This window comes from Chionomys nivalis (genome assembly GCF_950005125.1).
Source record: "Chionomys nivalis chromosome 23 unlocalized genomic scaffold, mChiNiv1.1 SUPER_23_unloc_1, whole genome shotgun sequence".
Lineage (NCBI taxonomy): Eukaryota > Metazoa > Chordata > Mammalia > Rodentia > Cricetidae > Chionomys > Chionomys nivalis.
This window is the reverse complement of record NW_026646869.1, coordinates 2,059,158-2,081,255: the sequence shown is the minus strand read 5'-3', so window position 1 is coordinate 2,081,255 and position 22,098 is coordinate 2,059,158. Positions and strand designations below refer to the sequence as shown.

The window sequence follows — 22,098 nt, the reverse complement described above, 5'->3', positions numbered from 1 at the left end:
ACCAGACTGGCCTTGAACTCACAGAGAACCACCTGCTTCTGCCTCCTGAGTGCTAGGATTAAAGGTGTGCACCACTGCTGCCTGGCTAAATAAATATTTTTTTAAAAAAAGAGGCATATGTCTTAAACCCCAGCACTCAAGACAGTCAGAGCTCTGTGAGTTCAACAGAGAAGCCCTGTGTCGGAAAAAAAAAAAACACATACACAAAGCAACAACAAGACAACTCATTGCTGGGCATGCATGCCACACAGCACCTGTGGAGGGCAGAGGACGTCTCTGTGGATTCGTCCCGTTCCTTCCACCTTCACGTGGGATCTGAAGAATGAGCTTGGGTCACCAGACTTGTGCAACAGGGATTTTACCCACTGAGCCATCTCTCAGGTCCGAGAAAGACCTGTCAAGAGAGGAGCTAGGAGCTAGGTCAACTGAAGCTGGGCATGGCTGACACCCTGGCTCCACCACCATACTGCAAAAAAAGGAAGGGTCCAGAGAAGAAATGTGGGGTGCAGGTGGGTCAGGAATGTGGGCAAAGGCAGGTGCCAACCTCAGTCCTCATCCACAGGGGCAGGACTGGGATCGATCTGCCCCTGCCGGGTCCATCCCTCCTCCATTTCCTGGAGAGCTCGATGGCTCAGATGAGGAGGAGGCCGAGGGGATGTTCGGGGCTGAGTTGCTGTCCCCCAGCGGGCAAGCTGATGTGCAGACGCTGGCCATCATGCTTCAAGAGCAGTTGGAAGCCATCAACAAGGAGATCAAGTGAGCCCCAAGCCAAGTGTGCTGTGTCTTGCCCAGTTTGTCCCCACAGCCCCGATGCTCCCTAGAGTCTGCCCACCCCTTTCTCTAAACCTGACTGCTCTCCCATTTCTGCCAAGTGGTTCTCTCAGACGATATTCCATACCCAGGAACCACCCCGTCATCTGTGTCAGTGTCCCTGAGCCAGCACACACACGGGAATGGGCGCAAAGCACCAACCTTCAGCTCAGGGCAGGAGAAATCTTCAGATGGCCTCAGCTCCATATGACTGTGTCCTAGAACCTCCTGATACAGCAGGAATCTCAGCATACGGTCCCAACAATAGCAAACCCACCCACAGATCCTACCCTCACACAGCAATCCAGAACCTCAGCTGGGCTGGGAGTGTAGGTCCCTTGGTAGACCATTTACTAAGCATCTGCAGACCCTCAGTTCCATCCCTAAGATGGAAAAGCAAAGAAAGAAGAAAGGGAAAGAAAGAGAAAGGAGGGAAGGAAGGAAGAGAGCTAGGAAATAAATCGAAAGAAAGAAAGGAAGAGAGAAAGAAAGAAAGAAAGAAAGAAAGAAAGAAAGAAAGAAAGAAAGAAAGAAAGAAAGATTGAAGCCAGGCTGTGGTGGCACAGCCTCTAATTCCACACTGGGGGGTGGGGGGCAGAGGCAGGTGGATCTCTCTGAGTTCAAGGACACTCTGGTCTACAAAGCAAGTTTTAGGACAGCCAGAGATACACAGAGAAATCCTGTCTCGAAAAACAAAAAACAAACAAACAAAAGATTGAAAGGAAAGAAGGGTTTGGGGAGATGGCTCATTGGTTAATGTATTTGCCACGCTTGAGGAGTGGAGTTCAGGTCCCTCGGAACACATATAAATGCCATGCAGGCTGGATGACTCATTTGAAATTTCAGCCTCTGAAGACAGAGATGGGCTTCTCCAAGGAAGCCGGCTACTAAGACTAGCCATATCAAAAAGATATGCTTGGCTGAAAGATGCTGGCTCAGTGAATAAGTAGAAGAGTGACCATTGGTGAGTCTGGCCGTCAACCGCAGGCCTCTCTGTATGCATTCACATCCACACACTGTGCCCACACACATGCAAAAGCATGCATGCACACATGCGTGCCATACAGACACACACATGTGCACAACACATGCAAAAGCATGCATGCACACATGTGTGCCATTCAAACGCACACACATTGTGCGCACGCGCACGTAAAAGCATGCATGCACACATGTGTGCCACAAAGACACACACACGTGTGTGCACACACACATGCAAAAGCATGCATGCACACATACGTGCCACACAGACACGCACACACACATGGAAAGAGAGAAATGAAAGACGAATCCAACTCTGCACCTACCGAGTTTCCAGCTGACAGCACCGTTTTCAGGAAGCCTCGCATATCCTCCAGACAGTGCCTGCTTTGGCGATTCTGTAGTCACACATTCTCCCTGCCTCCCAGGGAATGGCACTAACACAATCACGCTCTCACGCAGACGTTATTCATCCGTGCTCCCAAACTGAATCGATTCGTTACCTTCTACGCCTACTTTGATTGACCTTGATTTCACCCCGATTTTATTTATTTTTATTTATTTTATTTTATTTTTTTTGGTTTTTCGAGACAGGGTTTCTCTGTGGTTTTGGAGCCTGTCTTGGAACTACTCTGTAGACCAGGCTGGTCTCGAACTCACAGAGATCCGCCTGCCTCTGCCTCCCGAGTGCTGGGATTAAAGGCGTGCGCCACCACCGCCCGGCCTCACCCTGATTTTAGCATTTTGCTCTAGCAGTTCTTGGGACACTGTCTCTTTCCTGTAGTGATATTATCTTTAAGATTATAATTTGCAGTATTGGGGATTGAATCCAGGGCCTTGTGTATGCCAAGTGAGGCCTTTAGTGCTAAGTCACACCCCAGCCCCTCACTGGGGGATCCTAGGCAGACTCTTTACCACTGAGCCACACCCAGCCCCTCACCGGGGGATTCTAGGCAGGGTTCTACCACTGAGCCACACCCAGCCCCTCATTGGGGGATTATAGGCAGGGGCTCTACCACTGAGCCACACCCAGCCCCTCACTGGGGGATTATAGGCAGGGGTTCTACCTCTGAGCTACACACCTAAGCCTTTTTATGACTTTACTGTAACTGTTTGGTTAACCTCTTCTAATTGATAGAAATCACAACTATTCAGTCCTAATCTTTCAGTGATTTCTTGAGACTCTCAGGATTTCTTGCCTCCCCCTTGAGCCCCTGCAACCATGGACAAGCCGTCCACTAAAACAATCTTAAGTCACTTCACGGTTCTGAGTCACACCCTCCTCCCCTCTGCAGACTTTCTGGCCACTTGGGATTTGTGACTCCTCACCCCTCCACCCTGCACCTAGTCTTCTTTCTCCTTCCCAGGCTAATCCAAGAAGAGAAAGAGACTACAGAGCAGCGTGCAGAAGAGCTGGAGAGCCGGGTGTCCAGTTCTGGCCTTGACTCACTGGGCCGGTACCGCAGCAGCTGCTCACTGCCGCCCTCCCTCACCACCTCCACCCTCGCCAGCCCCTCACCTCCCAGCTCTGGCCATTCCACCCCTCGTCTGGCACCCCCTAGTCCTGCCCGGGAGGGAACCGAGAAGACCGTGAGTATTCTCTGTCATCCCAGCCCAATGTAGGTAGGAGAGGTCAGGAAAAAAAACTTCCCACAAATAGTTCCCAGTGCCTTTACACAGTAGATTCTGAAGCATGCGTGGCCTAAGTCCCAAAGGACAAAAGGAAGGCTGATTTCTGGAAACGTGTGTGTGTGTGTGTGTGAGCATGCCTTAGTACTCCTCGTGGAGGTCAGGACAATTTGTAGCACTTGGGTCTCTCCTAACACGTGCATCTTGGTGAGTGGGCTCAGGTCACCAGGCTTGGTAGCAAGTTCTTTACCCACTGATCCTTCGCAGTGATCCTATTTTGACTTGTTTTATGCGTTATGTTTAGCTTTTTTGTTTGTTTGTTTTTCTTTTTTCTTTTCAAGACAGGCTTTCTCTGTGTATCTCTGGCTGTCCTGGAACTAGCTCTTTAGACCAGGCTGGCCTCAAACTCACAGAGATCCACCTGTCTCTGCCTCCTGAGTGCTGGGATTAAAGGTGTGCGCCACCACCACCCAGCTCCCCTTAGCTTTCTTTGAGGCCACCCCTATCTGTCATCTATTGCAAAGCTACTTCCTGTATAGGCTTCTCCAGTTCCAGGGCACCACGGTCACTGCCTTTACACCCTCATATGACCTAGGCTACCCTACCTTCAAGTCAGTGCCCAAGCAAGGGAGAGCTTAGACACCTTCTCAAACCCCCAAGCTAATCCTGCATCTGTCTCTGTCCCCAGAACCATGTCTCCAAGGAGGAATCTGGTGCTCCACGAGGGGAGGGCCCAGCCATTCCAGGAGACACCCCACCACCTACTCCCCGCTCTGCCCGTCTTGAGAGGATGACCCAGGCTTTGGCACTGCAGGCTGGGTCCCTAGAAGATGGGGCTCCTCCCCGGGGAAGGTCAGCATGGATGTGGGTTGAGAATGGGGATGGGACAAAGACTTGGGGGGATGGTGTCCATCCCAGGCTCTGTCCTTTCTCTCTAGTGAGGGCACCCCAGATTCCCTCCACAAAGCCCCCAAGAAGAAGAGCATCAAGTCATCCATAGGTCGGCTCTTTGGCAAGAAAGAGAAGGGTCGGATGGGACCCCCAGGCCGGGAAAGTGTTTCTCTGGGTAAGTACCGTAACGTCAACCTTCTTCCTTTCCCTCCCTGCCTTCCTCCCCTGCCCACCTTCTCGTTGCTAGAAATGAACTTCTTTGGTAATACTGGGAAATTGAACTGGAAATTGAACCTAGGTCCTCATGCATGCTAGGCAAGTACTCTGCCATCAAGCTATATCCCCTGCTGTTTTCTTTTTCGAGTCAGGGTTTCTCTGTGTAACAGCCCTGGCTGTCCTGGAATTCACTCTGTAGACTAGGCTGGCCTTGAACTCACAGAGCTCTACCTGCCTCTACCCCCGAGTGCTGGGATTAAAGGCAGGTGCCACCGCCATGCTCCCTGCTCTTTTTTTTTTTTTTAAAGATTTATTTATTTATTATGTATACAACATTCTGCCTCCATGTATGCCCGCACGCCAGAGGAGGGCGCCAGATCTCTGTACAGATGATTGTGAGCCACCATGTGGTTGCTGGGAATTGAATTCAGGACCTCTGGAAGAGCAGTCAGTGCTCTTACCCTCTGAGCCATCTCTCCAGCCCTGCTCTTTTTTTAAAAAAAAATTAAAAATTGGGCTGGAGAGATGGCTCAGTGGTTAAGAGCACTGCCTGCTCTTCCAAAGGTCCTGAGTTCAATTCCCAGCAACCACATGGTGGCTCACAACCATCTGTAATGAGGTCTGGTGCCCTCTTCTGGCCTGCAGACATACACACAGATAGAATATTGTATACATAACAAATAAATAAATAAATATTTTTTAAAAAAATTAAAAATTGTATTTTCATTCTCCGTGTGTGCTGGCTATATATGGAGGTCGAAGGACAGTCTTATGAAGTCAGTTCTCTCCTTCCACTTTTCTTATGTAGCCCTGGCTGTCCTAGAATGCTCTATGTAGACCAGGCTAGACTTGAGTCTACAGAGTCCCCCCTTCTGCCTCCCGAGAGACCCCTTCTGCCTCCCAAGAGATGGAATCAAAGGTATACAGCAGCAGTGGCAGCGGCAGTGTGCCAAGCCTGTCACCCTAATTGGCCTGCTCTGTGCTCTGTAGTATAGGATGGCCTTGAGCTGATTCCTGTCTGTCCAGTGTCAGGGATGTGAGGCCTGAGCTAGCACACCCCTGACACCCCCTGACCCATCACTGACTTTGAGCTTTCTTGCCTTCAGCTGGGACACCCTCTGATGAAACACTGGCCACTGACCCTCTGGGGCTGTCCAAGCTGACTGGCCCAGGAGATAAGGACAGGAGGAACAAGAGGAAGTGAGTGTTCCGGGGTTTGGGGTGGGCGTGGATACTGCTGAGATTGAGTGACCCTGAACATGCTTCCCAGCTTTCCTGATTTGTTGTCTGGGCAGGGAAGGTGGGTTAAGGAGAGTCACACCTGGCGCCTTACCAAGATGCTTTCGCTGTGTGTCTGTGTGAGAGTCCACGCTTTCGCTGTGTGCCTGTGTGAGTCCACGCTTTCACTGTGTGTCTGTGTGAGTCCATGCTTTCGCTGTGTGCCTGTGTGAGTCCACGCTTTCACTGTGTGTCTGTGTGAGTCCACGCTTTCGCTGTGTGCCTGTGTGACAGGTCCATGCTTTCGCTGTGTCCCTGTGTGACAGGTCCATGCTTTCGCTGTGTGCCTGTGTGACAGGTCCACGCTTTCGCTGTGTGCCTGTGAGAGTCCACGCTTTCGCTGTGTGCCTGTGTGAGTCCACGTTTTCACTGTGTGTCTGTGTGTGAGCCCACGCTTTTGCTGTGTGCCTGTGTGACAGGTCCACGCTTTCGCTGTGTGCCTGTGAGAGTCCACGCTTTTGCTGTGTTCCTGTGTGAGAGTCCACGCTTTCGCTGTGTGCCTGTGTGAGTCCACGCTTTCGCTGTGTCCCTGTGTGACAGGTCCATGCTTTCGCTGTGTCCCTGTGTGACAGGTCCATGCTTTCGCTGTGTGCCTGTGTGACAGGTCCACGCTTTCGCTGTGTGCCTGTGAGAGTCCACGCTTTGCTATGTGCCTGTGTAAGTCCACGTTTTCACTGTGTGTCTGTGTGTGAGCCCATGCTTTTGCTGTGTGCCTGTGTGACAGGTCCACGCTTTCGCTGTGTGCCTGTGAGAGTCCACGCTTTTGCTGTGTGCCTGTGTGACAGGTCCACGTTTTCGCTGTGTGCTTGTGAGAGTTCACGCTTTTGCTGTGTGCCTGTGAGAGTCCACGCTTTTGCTGTGTGCCTGTGTGAGTCCACGCTTTCGCTGTGTGCCTGTGTGTGAGTCCACGCTTTCGCTGTGTGCCTGCGTGAGTCCACACTTTCGCTGTGTGCCTACGTGAGAGATCCATGGGAAGGATTCACAGCCCCTGCCTACCTTTTCTGCTAGGCACGAGCTTCTGGAAGAGGCCTGTCGCCAGGGCCTGCCTTTTGCTGCCTGGGATGGTCCCACCGTGGTCTCCTGGCTGGAGGTACTTTGTCATTGAAATAACCCTTCATGTAGAGTTACTAATCAACCCCCTTTCAGGTTTTTGTGTTTTGTTTGTTTTGCTTTGTTTTTCTGTAATTAACTCAGGTTCTCACTCTGTAGCCCTGGGGAGCCTCAAACTCATGGCAATCCTTCTGCCTCAGACTCTTGAGTGCTGTGATTACAAGCCTGAGCCACTATACCAGGCCTTTATCCTCGGCCCTCTGACAGTCCTGCTATCCAGGGCTGGTTGATTCCACTCTTGAGAAGCCCAGAAGTGGGGTGGGTGGGGAGGTCAGGACCTGAGGCTCTTAGGAAAGCTCCTTCCTCTTCCTTGCCCCTTGCCCTCTCTCGCTGTCTCTTCGGGTCTCTCCTGGTCTCTGCCGACTGTCTGTCTTTGTGTCTGTCTTTCTATCTGTCTCTATTCATCCCTCGTCTTCCTGTCTTCTCCTCTCTTCTCCCACATGTCTCTGTCTTACCGCTTCTGTGTCTTTGCCTGCGAACCTCTCCATCTGTCTCTCTCTCCACTGACTCCTCCACATTCTCGCCTTCCCATGGCTTCAGCTCTGGGTGGGCATGCCTGCGTGGTACGTGGCTGCCTGTCGGGCCAATGTCAAGAGCGGCGCCATCATGGCCAACCTGTCAGACACGGAGATCCAGCGGGAAATTGGCATCAGCAATCCCTTGCACAGGCTCAAGCTGCGCCTTGCCATTCAGGAGATGGTGTCACTCACATCACCCTCAGCGCCTGCCTCCTCCCGCACTGTGAGTGCCTGCAAATCCACGCCCTCTTGCTCACCCTCACCCCTCGCCAGCCTCCAATCCTGGGCCCCATGTCACGGGTGTGTCCTCAAGCGACATCTCTTTCAGGGACCTATTGACTTGTGCCACCCACCCCCAAGAGTCCCTTCCTGTGGATTTCACCACTTCCAAGGGACCACCCACAAATCCATAGTTTACTTTTGAGGCAAGACCTCCCTCTATAGGTCTGGTTGGCCTGGAACTCACAGAGATCCATGGCCTCCTGAGCCAGCTCATCACGTCCAGACTCAGTTTTTTTCCTAGGAAATCTCAAATAGGCAGACAATTATTGGTACCTGTGTTGTCTGAAGCAGTAGTCCGCTCAGGCTACTGAGTAAGTTCAAGGTCAGCCTTGGTGAGACCTTGCCTCATACTAAAAAGAAAGATGTCCTGCAAGATGACCCCGTAGGTAAAGGTGCTTGCCACCAAGTCTGACCACCTGAGGTCAGTTCCTGGAACCCACATGGGAGAAGACGAAAATCAACTCCTCTAAGGTCCTGAGACCTTTACCGAGTGCCACAGCATACGCATATAAAATAAATAAATGTATTTTTTAAACATTTTTCTTTTCTCTTTTAGTTTTTGTTTGTTTGTTTGTTTTTTGTTTTTTTTGTTTTTTGTTTTTTTTGAGACAGGGTTTCTCTGTGTAGCTCTGGCTGTCCTGGAACTTACTCTGTAGACCAGGCTGTTCCTCAGATCCACCTGCCTCTGCCTCCTGAGTGCTGGGATTAAAGGCGTGCACCACCACATAGTGCAACACATGTTCTTAACCACTGAACCATCTCTTCAGCCCCAAAATTATTTTACTAAATATTTATTTATTTTTTTGTGTGCATGTAATTGCCACAGGGCATGTGTGGCACAGAACTTGGGTTGCCAGACTTGGCAGGAAGCTCCTTTATCTGCTGAGCCATCTTGCTGGATGCAAGGTCCCAGCTCCTAGGGCTTCATCATGGAAGACGCCCAACACAGGTCATTTCTGTTGTCACCTCGGCTTTGAGACCCCAGACAGAATGAGCTTAAACAATGAGTCAGAGTGGGGCACTTAAGAGGCCATCTGTCTGCATCCTGTGTCCTCTTCCCATCCCGTGACACCTAGCATCCCTCAGCCCACAGGAAACGTGTGGATGACACATGAAGAGATGGAGTCGCTGACAGCAGCTACGAAACCCGTGAGTGACTCCTGCTGGTGACCCGGGGGTGGCACTATTCCTATTGGGTGTGGGGCTGGGAGGATTCTGTCTGTCCATGCATCGTCTGTCCCTTCTGTTCTCCTTTGCCTGTCCCCTTAACCCACCCTTCTCTCCCCCTCTTCCCACTAACGGGTCAGGAGACCAAGGAGATCAGCTGGGAGCAGGTAGGGTGCAGGACGGGCTGCCCGCATGACAGGTTGTGCACGCTGCATGGTCTTTCTCTGTCCCTGTGCCCCACCCTTTGCCAGAACATTCTAAGTCCCCGCCCAGGAGGAGAAGGCTGCAGCTTGGAGCTCAGCTATGGACTAGTTCATAGTGGCTTGGTGGGGGACTAAATGGAAGCCCTCTGTCCACCTCTAGCCTAGAGCACAGGCCTTTCCATGGTTGTGGGTTGCTCGGGAGCTGCTGGGCTATGGGATTGCTGGAGCCAGAGGGAGCCGCGGGGCGGTCTAGGGTTGGGAAGAGGGCTGAGGGTCCAGTGGCGCGAGTGTTAGCTATGCTATTATGGTGGCCTTGAGGTGGACGAGGCAAGTGAGAGGTAGGGAGGACACTGTGGCCTGGAAAAGAGAAAGACCCGATGCCCAACTTGAGCTTGCCAGGGGGTGTAGGCTCCAGATTGGGCTGTGGTCTGTTTCCAGGCCCTGAAGCTGCAGACTTGGGGGTTTATCTCAGCCTTGCCCCAAACTGGACTGTTGAGTATTTTCTGGGTGTCACAGGAGTGATAGTCTCTGGGTGGCAGGAAAGTCACATCGGAGTCCTGCTTCACATTTGGGCTGAGTGAGTGCAGACCGGCAGAGCTTGGGGTCAGCGGATGGGGCCCTTGCCTGTAACACAGAATTCTAGCTTCCAGCCAACCTGGAGTGCGAGTGTGTGCCTGTAACTCCATCACTCAAGAGGGTGGAGGCAGGAGGATCTAAAGTTCAAGACCATCCTCAAACTCCACTGTGAATTTGAGGCTAGCCAGGGCTACACGAGACCCTGAGCTGTTTTGTGCTGGGGAGAGAACCAGCGTGGGATGGGGACTGAATGTTGTCCTTGAGGGCCTGACCCCCTCCCTCACCTGCCCACGGCCCCAGATCCTGGCATATGGCGACATGAACCACGAGTGGGTGGGGAACGACTGGCTGCCCAGCCTTGGGTTGCCCCAGTACCGAAGCTACTTCATGGAGTCGCTAGTCGATGCTCGGATGTTGGATCACCTGAACAAGAAGGAACTGCGAGGTCAACTCAAGATGGTGGACAGCTTCCACAGGTGGGGCTGCCTGGCCAATGGGAACGCCCAAAGGGGAAGAAGTCACACCCCTAGAGAGGCTTTAGCCAATGGGAAGTTTTATGAAATTCTGGGTTGGTGCTCCTTGAACCAAGAAGGTGATCCATAGGAAAACCAGGGTCTCTCGTGGTCCTGGTGACCTGCTACTGGGGAGGCCAAAACAGGTGGATGACAAGTCTGAAGTTAGGGTGAACTATAGAGTGAGTTCAAGGCCAGCTCAGGAAGCTAGTGAGACCCTGTCTCAAAATTAAAAATTAAAAATAGAGAGATCATGAAGAAAGAGAGCAAGAGAGTCAGATAAGAGCAACGAGAGCAACGACAGTGGCCATGGGAAGACTCCTGAGTGACTCAGTTTCCCCCTCTGCTCAGGGTTAGTCTGCATTATGGTATCATGTGCCTGAAACGGCTCAACTATGACCGGAAGGACCTGGAGCGGAGGAGGGAAGAGAGCCAGACCCAGATCAGAGGTGAGGTCCTGTGGGGGCCAGGCGGAGAGGCAGGCCAGAGGGAGGGAAGCCAGATTCTAAGAGCTACTGAGAACATGGTAGGGTGAGCATGCCGGCATGGCCGGAGAAAGAGTATAGTGTTATATGCCAGACTGGCTGGTCCTGACCACTGGGGTGCGCTGTCACACAGGGGTAGAGCCAGCCTAAGTGTTTGGTTAAGAGGGGATTAGAACCGGCTCAGTAGGGCGGAAACCAATGTGGGGGAATGGCGAGGGAGGGAAATGACTGGCCCTTTCCAATGATGAGGGGAGGAGTCATCGTGAAGGCAAGTCTGGTAAGGGAAATGAGAATGGAATTAGGCTAATTTGACAGGGTTAGCCTCTGGGAGGTGCACGGTTAAGAGTCCCGTTTAACCGGGTGGTAGTGGTGAATGCCTTTAATCCCAGCACTCGGGAGGCAGAGGCAGACAATCTCTGTGAGTTCGAGACCAGCCTGGTCTACACAGCAAGTTCCAGGACAGGCTCCAAAGCTACAGAAAAACCCTGTCTCCTTTTCATCCCCAGACGTGATGGTGTGGTCCAACGAGAGGGTCATGGGTTGGGTGTCTGGGCTCGGCCTGAAGGAATTTGCTACGAATCTCACTGAGAGTGGGGTGCACGGGGCACTGCTGGCTCTGGATGAGACCTTCGACTACTCTGATCTGGCCTTGCTCTTACAGATACCTACACAGAATGCGCAGGTGAGCATGGTGCTCAGGGAACATGCTGGGCACTCCCACCTGCGTGCTCCAACCTAGGCCCACTAACCTCCCTCCCTCCTCCTTCTCCAGGCCCGGCAACTGCTGGAGAAAGAATTTAGCAACCTCATCTCCCTAGGCACAGACAGACGGCTGGATGAGGTAGGCGTGGCAGCAGCTCTGAGGCTCCCTGCCACACTTACATCAGTGATGAAGGGGTGGGGCTTGGTGTTGCCAACCAATTGTGGTTGGAGGTTGAGCTAAGTGAGGGCATGGCTGAGGAGAGGAGTAGAATGGGAACTTAGGCCTCCCTCCTTCACCTCTGGCTCCTGTCCTACCACTAGGACAGTGCCAAGTCCTTCAGTCGCTCCCCATCCTGGAGGAAGATGTTCCGAGAGAAGGACCTCCGAGGTGTAACCCCCGACTCGGCTGAGATGTTACCCCCCAACTTTCGCTCAGCTGCAGCAGGAGCTCTAGGCTCCCCAGGGCTCCCACTGCGCAAACTGCAGCCTGAAGGTAAGGGGTTCAGATGTGACAGTCCGGACCCTAGTCACAGCTTGGGACAACTCTCCGTCTGGTCTACCCTACCAGTTGTCACCCGGGCGCTCCTTGCAGTGGGTTATTCTCAAGTCTCCTTCCCAGGATGGGACATGACCTTGCTTCAGGCCACTTGGACTCTCTCTTTGGGTCTCAGGCTGCCGGGAAGTAGAGACCCATGGTGGAGCAGGCACACACTGTGATGTTTGAAGGGGGAGCTTAAGCCTATTGGAGGGTACCAGGACTTGAGGCCAGAGCTCCTAGAAACCCTGGGGGATCTGGGCCGGCCTCTCAGGCCTGTTACCCAGCCACTCAGCGTTTGGCAGATAGTTGCAAGATCAATACCTGCCTGGGCCACGGAAGAGTGAGTTCAGGACAGCCAGGCCTGCTCAGTGAGACTCTGCTTCCAAAAGTAAAAGGAGCTGAAGGTGCAGCTGGCTGGTGAGGGAGCCGCCTACAGTTCCCCAGTGGGAGCCGGCCCTGTGGCTCACTGGTAGAGCCCAAGCTTAGAATATCCCGGTGAAGGGCTCGGGTGTGGCTCAGTGGTGCGGTATTTGACTACCAATCAAGGGGCTCCTACCTTCAATGTCCAGTAGGAAGGAGTGGGGAATTCTCCAGGGAAAATAGGGGGCTTACAGGCTGAATGGCTGCTCTCTTTCTCTAGGCCAGACTTCCGGGAATTCACGAGCAGATGGTGTTTCTGTTCGGACTTACTCCTGCTAGTGGGCACCTACAGGTGAGGACTCTGCCAGGTGATTCTTAGGGTTCGGGGTGGTGCAATGGGACCGCAGGATGGCAGACCAGATGGGTCCCACCTACTCTGATAACTGGTCTCAATGCAAGTGACCTCGCTCTCACTCGGATGAAGACCCTCCCGAAGGCTGGGCCGTTTTCCCTCCTTTGCAGAGTATTGTCTAGCTGGAGACCACCGTGAGGGAGCTCTCACTGCGGACTATACACATCTATACACACCAGCCCAGTGTGCGCGTTCCCGCCTCCCAGATGGACTGGGCCTGGACTAAACCACAGGAAATGGACTAAGGAGGGGGGCTTCGGAAGAAGAGGACAGGAAGAAATCCCTCCGCCTCCCTCTTCTCTACTTTGTAATTTATTGATCCGTTTCGGACGGGAGCCAGGCACCCTGCACCTGCGGGAAGGGGGCGGGCTTCGCTCTCGGGCCGCTTGCGGTGAGACGCCGCCCCTCTCCCTTCTCTTGCCCAGTCGCGGGGCCCAGGTCTTCCTTCTTCGTCCGCTAGGAGGGGAGGGGAGACTCGCTGCTACAAGCCTCGCCCCCCACTCCCGTGCCACTCATTTCTGCCCCCGCTGCGTCTGGTCGCCAGTCCTCGGGGGGTCATCTGTGAGCGGAGTCCCTGTCCCTCCTCCCGTGTCTCGTGTCCCCCGGGGCCTCCCCGCCCCCGTGCTATGGCGGTGTCTGTGCCCAAGGGTCAGGGACGCAGCACTGCGTTCCCAGTTCCCCTCCGGCTCCGGGGTTTGCATGGGAAAATCCCTCTGTCAACTATGTCGCTGGGTGATGTGGCTTGGGGAGGGGATGGACAGCGGGGAGTCCCCCACCCCGACTCTCAGTTGGCCTCCTAGCCCCAGGCGTTACTCAGTGATCACGGGTAAAGACCTACTGTTTCAAAAGTTCTGGTGTTGACCAGCCTTTTTTTGAGACAGGGTCTCACTTTGTAGTCCTGGCTGGCCTGGAACTCACTATGTAGACTAGGCTAGCCTCGAACTCACAGAGATCCGCTTGCCTCTGCCTCTGCACTGAGATTAAAGGTGTGTGCCACCTCTCCCAGCTTTTGTTCTCAAGATGTTAAGAATGCAAACCAACCATCTTCAGAATCAAGGAGTCAGGCCCTCTAGGAGAGGCTGGTGCCTCTTCCTACCGTCTGTGGTCTCCCTCTGCCAGGACACACCCCACACTGACCCTGCTGTTTCCAGGAGCACATTTATTCAGACCTCCTGTCAGGTGGGCAGGCCAGGGGAGGTACTTCTGCCGCAGCTGTGGCCAGGTCAGGGCTCCGGAGTCTCCAGCATGTCAGCCAGGGCTCTGGACAGGAGGACACAAAGGTTAGCCAGCACCCAGAGGTCCTTGAGCCATCATGACCCTGACTGTTTCATATCCTGGGACTCCTCCCAATGGCCCAGCCTTTCTCTAAACAAGTCCCTTGAACTGCATCATCCCCCCACCCAGCCCCACACTTACTGATACAGGGAGGAGGAGAAATAGTCCATGTAGCTTCCTGGGAGGGAGCAGAGAGAAGAAGTTTGAGGGCATCCAGGAGGGGCATGATGGGGGAACACTCAGGGCAAGCGCAGACGTCCGATAAAATTCCCGCTTGCTCTCCAGCTGCCCCAGCCCACAATTTTTGTTTACTTTGGTCCCACCCACTGGCTTCTAGGAGTACCCTCAACACTGGCTCAATCCTAGCTTCAGGCCAGGCTCTGCCCGAGGACCTTTGCTATGGTCACACCCGCTCCCCACCCTACCATTCAGCCACAGCCAGCAGCTTTCCTGGTTTGGAGCTCAGGTTGGCTCCAACCCCTCTTTGCGAGACTTTGCCCCTGCATAGGTGCCTGCTTTGCTTCTCACCCGGAGTGCAGAGGGTCTCGCAGACCAGCGGGCAGAGGTAGCAGAATTGGCAGTGCTGAGGACAGGGAGAGAGCTGGTCAGGGAGGTTGGGTGGAGGGTCAGTATGGGTGCTCTAGGGGGACCAGCGTCCCTGGGAAGGTCTCACCTGGCACTGGTCACAGTGTTCCCCCATGTTCTCCTCGTCACACTGACAGTTTTCGCATTCAGTACATCTCTGGGGACAGGAAGAGTCTGCTTAGAGGAGTCCCTAGCCCAGAATCCATGTCTGAGCTTAGAGTCCCCCTTCTTTCCAGGTGGTTCCTCACACCACCCTCCCAGGTTTCCTATCTAAAGATAGCCCAAATGGCCCCCATTGAGGGCAGGACCTGTGAGTGGCCACAGACCTGGAGGGTGACCCTTGTCCCCAGCATTTATTCTGCTGCCCCCCCCCACTGTCAGGTTCAGAAGCCTCCCACGGCACCCCAGGGCATGCCAGGCAGATCTGGGCTAGGGACCTACATTGCAGAAAGAACAATAGCCACACAGAGATCCTGGCTGGTAGTTCTCATACTCCTGGGCATCCTGCTGACCTGTGGGGACAGGAGGGCCACAGTGATTCCAGTTGACCAACTCTGCCTTCCCCACCCCCACAGAGCCAGGTCAGTGACTTACCTGTGACCTCACGGCTCTCCTCCTCGCTGGAACCTTCTGTGTCCACCTCCTTTCCAGCCAGGGGGTTTGGGATGATGGTGAAGGGTAGCAGGTTTTCTTCCAGGATCTCCTCCTCTTCCTCCTCCTCCTCCTGCTTTCTGTGATAGCTCACTGGAGTCCGAACCTCAGTCCTGTCTTCCCTGCTCTCTTGCTCATCTTTTTCTTCCTTTTCCTCATCTTCCTGGCTCTTAGGGAGGCCGTGACCCTCCTCCTCCTCTTCACTGTGGGATCCTTTGCTCTGCTCTGAGTCTTTGTCTCCTTCTTGAGAGCTGTGGTCGTCTTCCTTTCTTGATTCTTCAGAACCAGCCCCTGTGGGCTGCAGGGGCTGATGACCAATGTCACCTTGGACAAACTCTCTGTGACCCTGGCTGATCTGTTCATCTTGATCTTGTGGCCTGTGACTGGGGACCTCGTGGCCAAACTCAGCAGAAATGTCCCCATCTCCCTCCCTGAAGACTCTGTGGTGGTGGTGATGGCCAGGAACTTCTGTCATATACTCTTCTGGGAAGTCCTCCTCCTTGTCAGACTTGTGGCCTTGGGGTTGGTGGCTCGCAGTATGGTGGCTGAACTTGACTGTTACCTCCTCTTCTTGATTCTCACTTCCAAGACCATGGTGAGTATGTCTAGGAGACAGGTGCCAATGTTCAGTGGATACATCCTCATCTTCCTCTTCCTCATCTTGGTGGCTTTGGTGGCCACGGCTGGGGACATGATAGTAGCCTTCATCTGAGTCATCACCATCATCTTCCTCTTCATGACCTCGGTGTCTGTGGACCTGGTGCCCATGTTCAGGGGACCCATCACTATCATCATCCTCTTCATGGCCTCGGTGTCTGTGGGCCTGGTACCCACGCTCAGGGGAGCCATCATCATCATCCTCTTCATGGCCTCGGTGTCTGTGGACCTGGTGCCCATGCTCAGTGGAATCACCATCTTCATCATCATCATCCTCTTCATGGCCTCGGTGTCTGTGGACCTGGTGCCCATGCTCAGTGGAATCACCATCTTCATCATCATCCTCTTCATGGCCTTGGTGTCTGTGGACCTGGTGCCCATGCTCAGTGGAATCACCATCTTCATCATCATCCTCTTCATGGCCTCGGTGTCTGTGGGCCTGGTGCCCACGCTCAGTGGAATCACCATCTTCATCATCATCATCATCCTCGTCTTTGTGGCCTTCATGTCTAAGGCTGTGGGCATGATGGTGTTCATCTGAACCCTCTTCATCTCCTTCCTCTGAGTGGCTCTGGTGACCATGGGCCTTGTGCTTATCATCAGAGTTCTCTACTTCCTCCCCATCATCTTCCCCTCCGTGGCCATGGTGACCATGCCTGGTGACAAGATGGTGATCCTCACTGGAGACGATGCTATCCTCATCTTCATCTTCATGGCTGTGACTCCTCTGGCTGGGGAAGTGGTCCTCAGGCTCCGCTGAGTTCCCCAAATCTTCATTATCGTGTCCTCTGTGCCCATGGGCCTGTCTCACATGCCCTCTGAAGACCTCTTCCGAGCCATTCTCCTCCCCAGCCTCGTGGCCAGGGTACCTGTGGTCTTGGAGCCGGTGGCCGTATTCCCTGGAGAAATTGTCATCCTCTTCCCTGTGGTCTCTGTCCTTCTCACCCTGATGGCCCCCACGGCTGTGGATGTGGTGGCCAAACTCAGCCGACATGTCCTCTGAAGACCCGGGGATGCCGGCATTGTTGTTCCAGTTGCCAAGGCCCAGCCCAGCCCCTCTCAGCTCCTGGGTCACCAGTGGAGGGAACAGCAGGCTGGCTACTGTGGCCCAAAGGAGACAAGTATGCAACCAAGGCCCCTGGAAGCCCATGGGGACGTTTAGCAGTTGAACTTCTTTCAAGCCTGACTTCAGCTGACTTTGATGGGTTCTTGTGCCTTGTTTCGTTCTGACTTTCAGGTTGTCTCTCTTGGGTGGTGGTATCTCTCCCAATCTTTATTTGTCTATCTTCCTGAAGTCTTGGATGCCTCTTTGAGGATGTCCCCTTTGGAGCGGTGACCCTGGTTCCAGGACCTCCCTTCCCACTGCTGAGCCAATGGGGTCTGTCCCCTCCCCTCCTTGTGGCTAAATTTATCCTCAGCCTAAGTTATTCTGGTCAACCCCTGCCTGCCCCTCCCCTCCTGTTCCTCTGGCTCAGGACTGGGTGGTGGAGGGGTCTTCATGGCCAGGAGGGGGCAGGGACTTGTCTTTGGTCTGTCCAAAAGCTCATGCTTGGGAACCTAGAGGCAAAGGCTAGACTACGGCTGGAGTGCGGAAGAGCCCTAGGTACCTGGAGACAGGGCATGGTTAGGAGCCCAAGGATCCCTGCAATGCAAGAATTGGGGGGTACAGTTGTGAAGAATTTGCAGCCAGGATGGGACATTTGGTGTGAAAGTGGGTGACATGCAGAGGCTGTGGAAGACTCCCCAACACCTCATGACCTCCTGTCCCTGGAACTCAGATCTGAGGGCAGGGGACCAGGCCAGAGCTATAAATACTGCAGGGGGAGGGTGCTGGGGGCTCAGGTTACTAGGTCCCAGCTGTCCCCACTAGAGGGACTTGGCGAGAGACCAGTGTCACCCTTCTCTGAGCACCACCCCACCTTGTCAACATACTTTTGGGGTTTTGTCCTTTATGAATCAAGCCCTCCCCCGCTTACACTGCTTCTGAAGGTCCCTGTTCCTTTTCAGGATTCTAGCACCCCCCCCCCCCCAACTTACTCTTACTGTGTCCTCTCTGCTCTCTCCTGGTGAGTCTCTCTGTCTCTCTCTGATTCCTGGCTCTGTCTTCTACCCTCTCTCTCTTGGCATTTCTAGCTTTGTCCCTGTCTCTGTATCTCATTCTCTCTGTATATCTGCCCCCACTCTCTCTGAGTCTCTGTTCCCCTCTCCCCCCACTCCCTTTCTTCTCTGGATCCCTCCCTTAGTTTCTGTCTCTGTCTCTTTCTCTCAGTCCCTCTGAGTCTATGTTTGTCCCATAGCCCACTCTGGCTCCTCCCTCCCTCTGCTCTCTCTGTTCGTTCTCTGAGTCTGAGTCTTTGGTCCCCTCTACCGGACCCCATCCCTTGCTAGGCAGCCCAGTCGGTCCCTCCTCCACAGCGCGGGCCGCCCTCTTCCCGCCTCCAGTGACGTGTTCCCGGGACTCCCCGCCCCGGGCTAGACTGCGAAGTCGTGGATCCGGTTTGGTCGGGTGGGTCAGCGGCTGGGAGGAAATACACCGAGCCCCGGGGGCTGCGGCGGCAGCATGGTGGGCCCGGAGAAGGAGCAGGTATCGCACAGCACAGGGCTGGATGTGAGCGGGTTCCAGAGTGGCGCCAGCCCCGCCGATCTGGGTCAGATGCAGCGGGCGCTGGGCCAGGAGTTCCCAGATCAAGGGGTTTGGGGTCCTGACTGAGCTTGCGGGAGGAGGACACTGAAGTTCTCAAGGTGTCTCCGGGGGCGCGTGGGGCTGTCTTCGCATCCCGTGGGTCTGACCCAGGTCCCCGCCCTGCCCTTCTCGTTCCGGTTCTCAGAGCTGGATCCCTAAGATCTTCAGGAAGAAGGTGTGCACGACGTTCATAGTGGACCTCTGCGATGATTCTGGGTGAGCAGTTCGGGGCAGCTGGCCTGGCAGCACAGGTTCGCGTGCCCTGCCCGCTGCAGACAGGCGCCGCCCCCACAGTCCGGACTCCCCCCTACTCAACGCAGACAAGGCCTGCCCACCAAGGACAGACCCTTCTCGGTCCCCCCCACAGACAGACCCCACCCACCGCAGACAGGCTCCGCCCACCAAGGGCATTTCCCCGCCTCCACCTCAGACCGAACCTTCCCCTGCCTAGGGCACATCCCAGATTCTGCATTCTCCCCTAGCTGGGGGTTGGGAAGCTTCGGGGATCCATTCTGTGTCTTTGTGTCTCGTCCATGCGTCTGTCTTTGTGTCACGTTGTCTCTGCTTTGGCTCTCTGTGTCATCCATCGGTAGCCCCACAGCCCTGCCAGCCGTTCCGAGTCTGCAGCTTTGGGATAGAAATTCCCTTCTTGGGCCACGCTTGTCACCTGGGCACAGAACAGTTCCTCCCTCCTGAGGTTGCCGAGCAAACTAAACAAGGTCACTTTGGGACGGTTCTGGAACTCTGCCCACCACTTAATAAACACTCGGAAATGTCTGCAGCTCCCAAGAGAAACGGGCAGTTACCACTGCGTGCTGTGCTCTGTGTGGCAAGGGGCACGAGCAAGCCCCATAGTCCCTCAGCTTCATCTGCGGTCTCTCCAGCTTTAAATCTGCTCTCAGGCTGGTCTTTCAGCCGGAGGTAGTGGCATCTCTTAGTGTGCCTTTATCAGGAGCCTGTTGTCCTGCCAGGGCAGGACAGGAAAATGTTGTGTAAACAAACACATATACTGTTTGCTGACAGCAAAGGGCCACAGGCAGGGCAATAGAAGTATGTGTGTGTGGGGGAGCTGGTGGGCGCAGGTGTCATTGGGAAGGCGTTGCAGTGTGGGCTTGTAAGGTGACTCTGGGCCTTGGAACTGCCTGTTCGAAGTCTTCCCTAATGATAGCCAGTGTGTCTTGAAAACAGAGCAGAGTTCAGGGTGTAAACCTTGTCATGAGCAAGTTGGCCATGACCTCATGGGCACTCAGAGGCCACCTGAGTGAGTGTGAGGTTTTTCTGGGGCTAGGAAGGCACAGCAGGGTTTGGGCAGGCGGTGTGTGTGAGCTGCATGATGACAGATCAGAGGCCGGGAACCTGAGAGTGGACCCTGGGGACCAGTGCTCATGGGCAGTGTGGCTCCTGGGCGGGCCGTCTGCAGACTAGAGTCTTGGAATGGGGTGGTCGTCACCAAGACGGGAAACCCAGGAAAACACGCAGGTTTGAAAATCGTTGAGAGTGTAGCCCTTGCTTCTGTGTGCATAACAGACCTTGAGAAGCAGGGTGGGGCGGGTGGGGACCCAGTTGGTACTTAGCAGAAGGTTGAGGCTCACACTGGGGTCTGAGAGGTCCCAGCTGCAGGTGGAGACTGAAACCATGGAAGCAGATGAGGAAATGCAAAGACCTCCACAGCCAATTTTCTTTCCGTCTGTCCCTTTCTTGCCTCTCCCCCACCTTCCTTCTTACATGGAGAAGTTTAAACACCTGTCATCAGTGATAGCACATATACCTAACATGTGCTGGTTTTCATTTCCAAGACCAAAACAAACCCAAGAAACCTGCCAGGTGTGTTGGTACACACCTGTCCTAGCTCTCGGGAGAATGAGGCGGAGAGATTACAGGTCTGAGATCAACCCGGGCTATAGAAGCAGATCTTACCTTCAAACAAAACCCCAGCAACAACAACAACAAAAAAACACCAGGGGTTGGTGGTGAAGAACCCTGGCTGTTCAGTTCCCAGCACCCCCATGGCAGCTCTCGAAATCTAACTCTAGTTCCTGGGGCTCTGACTTCCTCTTCTGGCCTCACACATATGTGGTACCCAGACATGCATGCAGGCAAATGCTCATACACACACACACACACACACACACACACAATAAAAACCAAAACACCCACCTCCCCAACACCCTCCTCTGTCATCTCTGACTGGCTTTAAGACGAATACCAACTGCAGAAGCTTCCTAACCTTTTCTTTGGCCCCTGGGGACCTTGGGCTAGAAGATCATGGAGGGCTGCCAGGAGACAGTGTAGTTCTTGATGCTCTGATGTCAGCCGAGGGGAGAGAAAGCTGCCATGGGGGGTTGGGCTTAAACTTTGGGGAGAGGAAGGATCAGGCCAAGGTTTCTAGAAGGGTGCATTCCATGGTGGCCAGCCACCCCTGACAAAGAAATGGCACCTGAATGGAGCCTTTGTGCCTCAGAGCTACACGGAGCTCTGTCAGGAGGCAGGCAGCACGAGAAACGTTGCCAGCGCCATGTGCCCAGAACTTTCTTCTGGGGTGGCCTTGCTCACTGTCCGTATTGCGTATGGAGACAGCGGGTCACTAGTGCCCTGAGATAGGAAGTGTGATCAGACTGAGGTTTCCTTTATTCCGTGTGTGCTCCGCGTGCAGGTGCAAATGTGTGCACACGTGCATGTGGAAGCCAGAGACAACCTCAGGCGGTGTTCCTCACACACCTCTACCTTGTTTCTTTGAGACAGTGTCTCTCACTAGCTTGGGTGACCTGGCTAGGCTGGCTGTCCCCTCCTCCCCAGCTGGGATTACACCTGTGCACAGCCACATCCGTCTTTATGGGCCTTAGGGGCAGAATGCAGAACTCTTGCTTTCAAGACAAGCACTTTCTCCAAGTTTATTTTAATTTGTTAAGTTAGGTTATAAGGAACCCCATGAAGACAGTGGACTCCTTGGGGCTGGTGCTCCAGAATTGTTCCATGCAGACATTTTGGACTAGAAAAGTAGAGGGAACAAGGGGAGTCCAAGAATGAGATCCAGATGTGTAAGAGGATTAAGTGTGGGCAGGGGGAAACTGAGACATACCAGGGTCCCCTGGCATTAGAGAAGGAGGAGGTTGTGTCCTTTCAGCTCTAGGAAGACAACAGGCCATAGGCACAGACCTGATGTGTGTCCTGTGCATGGCCTGCATCCCCACGTCTGTAGAACTGATCCACAGCATGTAATGTGTGCTGGTGTACGCTTGGCATCTCAGCACTCGGGAGGCATAGCAGGAGCATCCGAAGTTCAAGGTCAACCTGGGCGATAAAGCTAGGTTTAGACCAGCTTGGGTTCTCAAAAAACAAGGCATAGGGGACCAGAGAGACGGCGCAGTGATTAGGAACACTGGCTGCTCTTGCAGAGGACCTGAGTTCAGGTCCCAGTAGTCATGTGATGGCTCATGACCTTCCTAACTACAGTTCCAGGAGCCCTAACTCCCTCTTCCAGCCTCACAGTCACCGATACGTGCTGCACTCTATTCGTACATACAATAGATAAAAATACTAAGATGCTGGGTGGTGGTGGCGGTACAGTCTTATCCCA

General features: G+C 54.0%; 3 protein-coding genes across 8 annotated transcripts in view; 2 read left to right on the top strand and 1 right to left on the bottom strand.

The window, feature by feature from the left end:
- Ppfia3 (PTPRF interacting protein alpha 3) overlaps positions 1–13,661 on the top strand; it is a 30,471-nt gene extending 16,810 nt beyond the window's left edge. The window contains exons 15-30 of the mRNA XM_057760877.1: positions 569–756; positions 3,159–3,381; positions 4,109–4,272; positions 4,359–4,486; positions 5,634–5,727; positions 6,814–6,895; positions 7,456–7,656; positions 8,802–8,864; positions 9,023–9,049; positions 9,962–10,137; positions 10,525–10,622; positions 11,165–11,340; positions 11,431–11,499; positions 11,682–11,853; positions 12,539–12,610; positions 12,781–13,661. Coding sequence (XP_057616860.1) covers positions 569–756; positions 3,159–3,381; positions 4,109–4,272; positions 4,359–4,486; positions 5,634–5,727; positions 6,814–6,895; positions 7,456–7,656; positions 8,802–8,864; positions 9,023–9,049; positions 9,962–10,137; positions 10,525–10,622; positions 11,165–11,340; positions 11,431–11,499; positions 11,682–11,853; positions 12,539–12,597 — 1,920 coding nt within the window. The 3' untranslated portion in view covers positions 12,598–12,610; positions 12,781–13,661. The remainder of the gene's footprint in view (positions 1–568; positions 757–3,158; positions 3,382–4,108; positions 4,273–4,358; positions 4,487–5,633; positions 5,728–6,813; positions 6,896–7,455; positions 7,657–8,801; positions 8,865–9,022; positions 9,050–9,961; positions 10,138–10,524; positions 10,623–11,164; positions 11,341–11,430; positions 11,500–11,681; positions 11,854–12,538; positions 12,611–12,780) is intronic.
- Positions 13,662–13,823: 162 nt separating this feature from the next.
- On the bottom strand, positions 13,824–17,207 carry Hrc (histidine rich calcium binding protein). The gene is made up of 6 exons (XM_057761048.1): positions 15,125–17,207; positions 14,972–15,042; positions 14,619–14,687; positions 14,474–14,528; positions 14,087–14,123; positions 13,824–13,930 (listed from the first exon to the last, which is right to left on the bottom strand). The coding sequence occupies exons 1-6, from the start codon at positions 16,986–16,988 to the stop codon at positions 13,894–13,896; spliced, it is 2,133 nt and encodes a 710-aa protein (XP_057617031.1). The 5' UTR covers positions 16,989–17,207; the 3' UTR covers positions 13,824–13,893.
- Positions 17,208–18,287: 1,080 nt separating this feature from the next.
- The window catches only part of Trpm4 (transient receptor potential cation channel subfamily M member 4), a 30,797-nt gene continuing 26,986 nt past the window's right edge, over positions 18,288–22,098 (top strand). For 3 of the 6 annotated variants that reach the window (XR_009056598.1, XM_057761029.1, XM_057761027.1), the window contains exons 1-2: positions 18,288–18,422; positions 18,667–18,737. Coding sequence is in view for 3 of the 6 variants with exons in the window: in XM_057761029.1 (XP_057617012.1) it covers positions 18,399–18,422; positions 18,667–18,737 (95 nt within the window). In the remaining 3 variants the exon portion in view is untranslated. Of the gene's footprint in view, positions 18,423–18,666; positions 18,773–22,098 lie in introns of those variants that run through there. The other 3 variants (XM_057761030.1, XM_057761028.1, XM_057761032.1) reach the window with 3 other exon arrangements.

Bases quoted from the DNA above. Each gene is read 5' to 3' on its own strand.
- Hrc (XM_057761048.1), bottom strand. From the start codon at position 16,988: ATGGGCTTCCAGGGGCCTTGGTTGCATACTTGTCTCCTTTGGGCCACA. The intron at 14,688-14,971 runs GTAGGTCCCTAG...TCCTGTCCCCAG, and splicing joins GCTATTGTTCTTTCTGCAAT to AGATGTACTGAATGCGAAAA. The intron at 13,931-14,086 runs GTAAGTGTGGGG...CCTCCTGTCCAG, and splicing joins TTCTCCTCCTCCCTGTATCA to AGCCCTGGCTGACATGCTGG.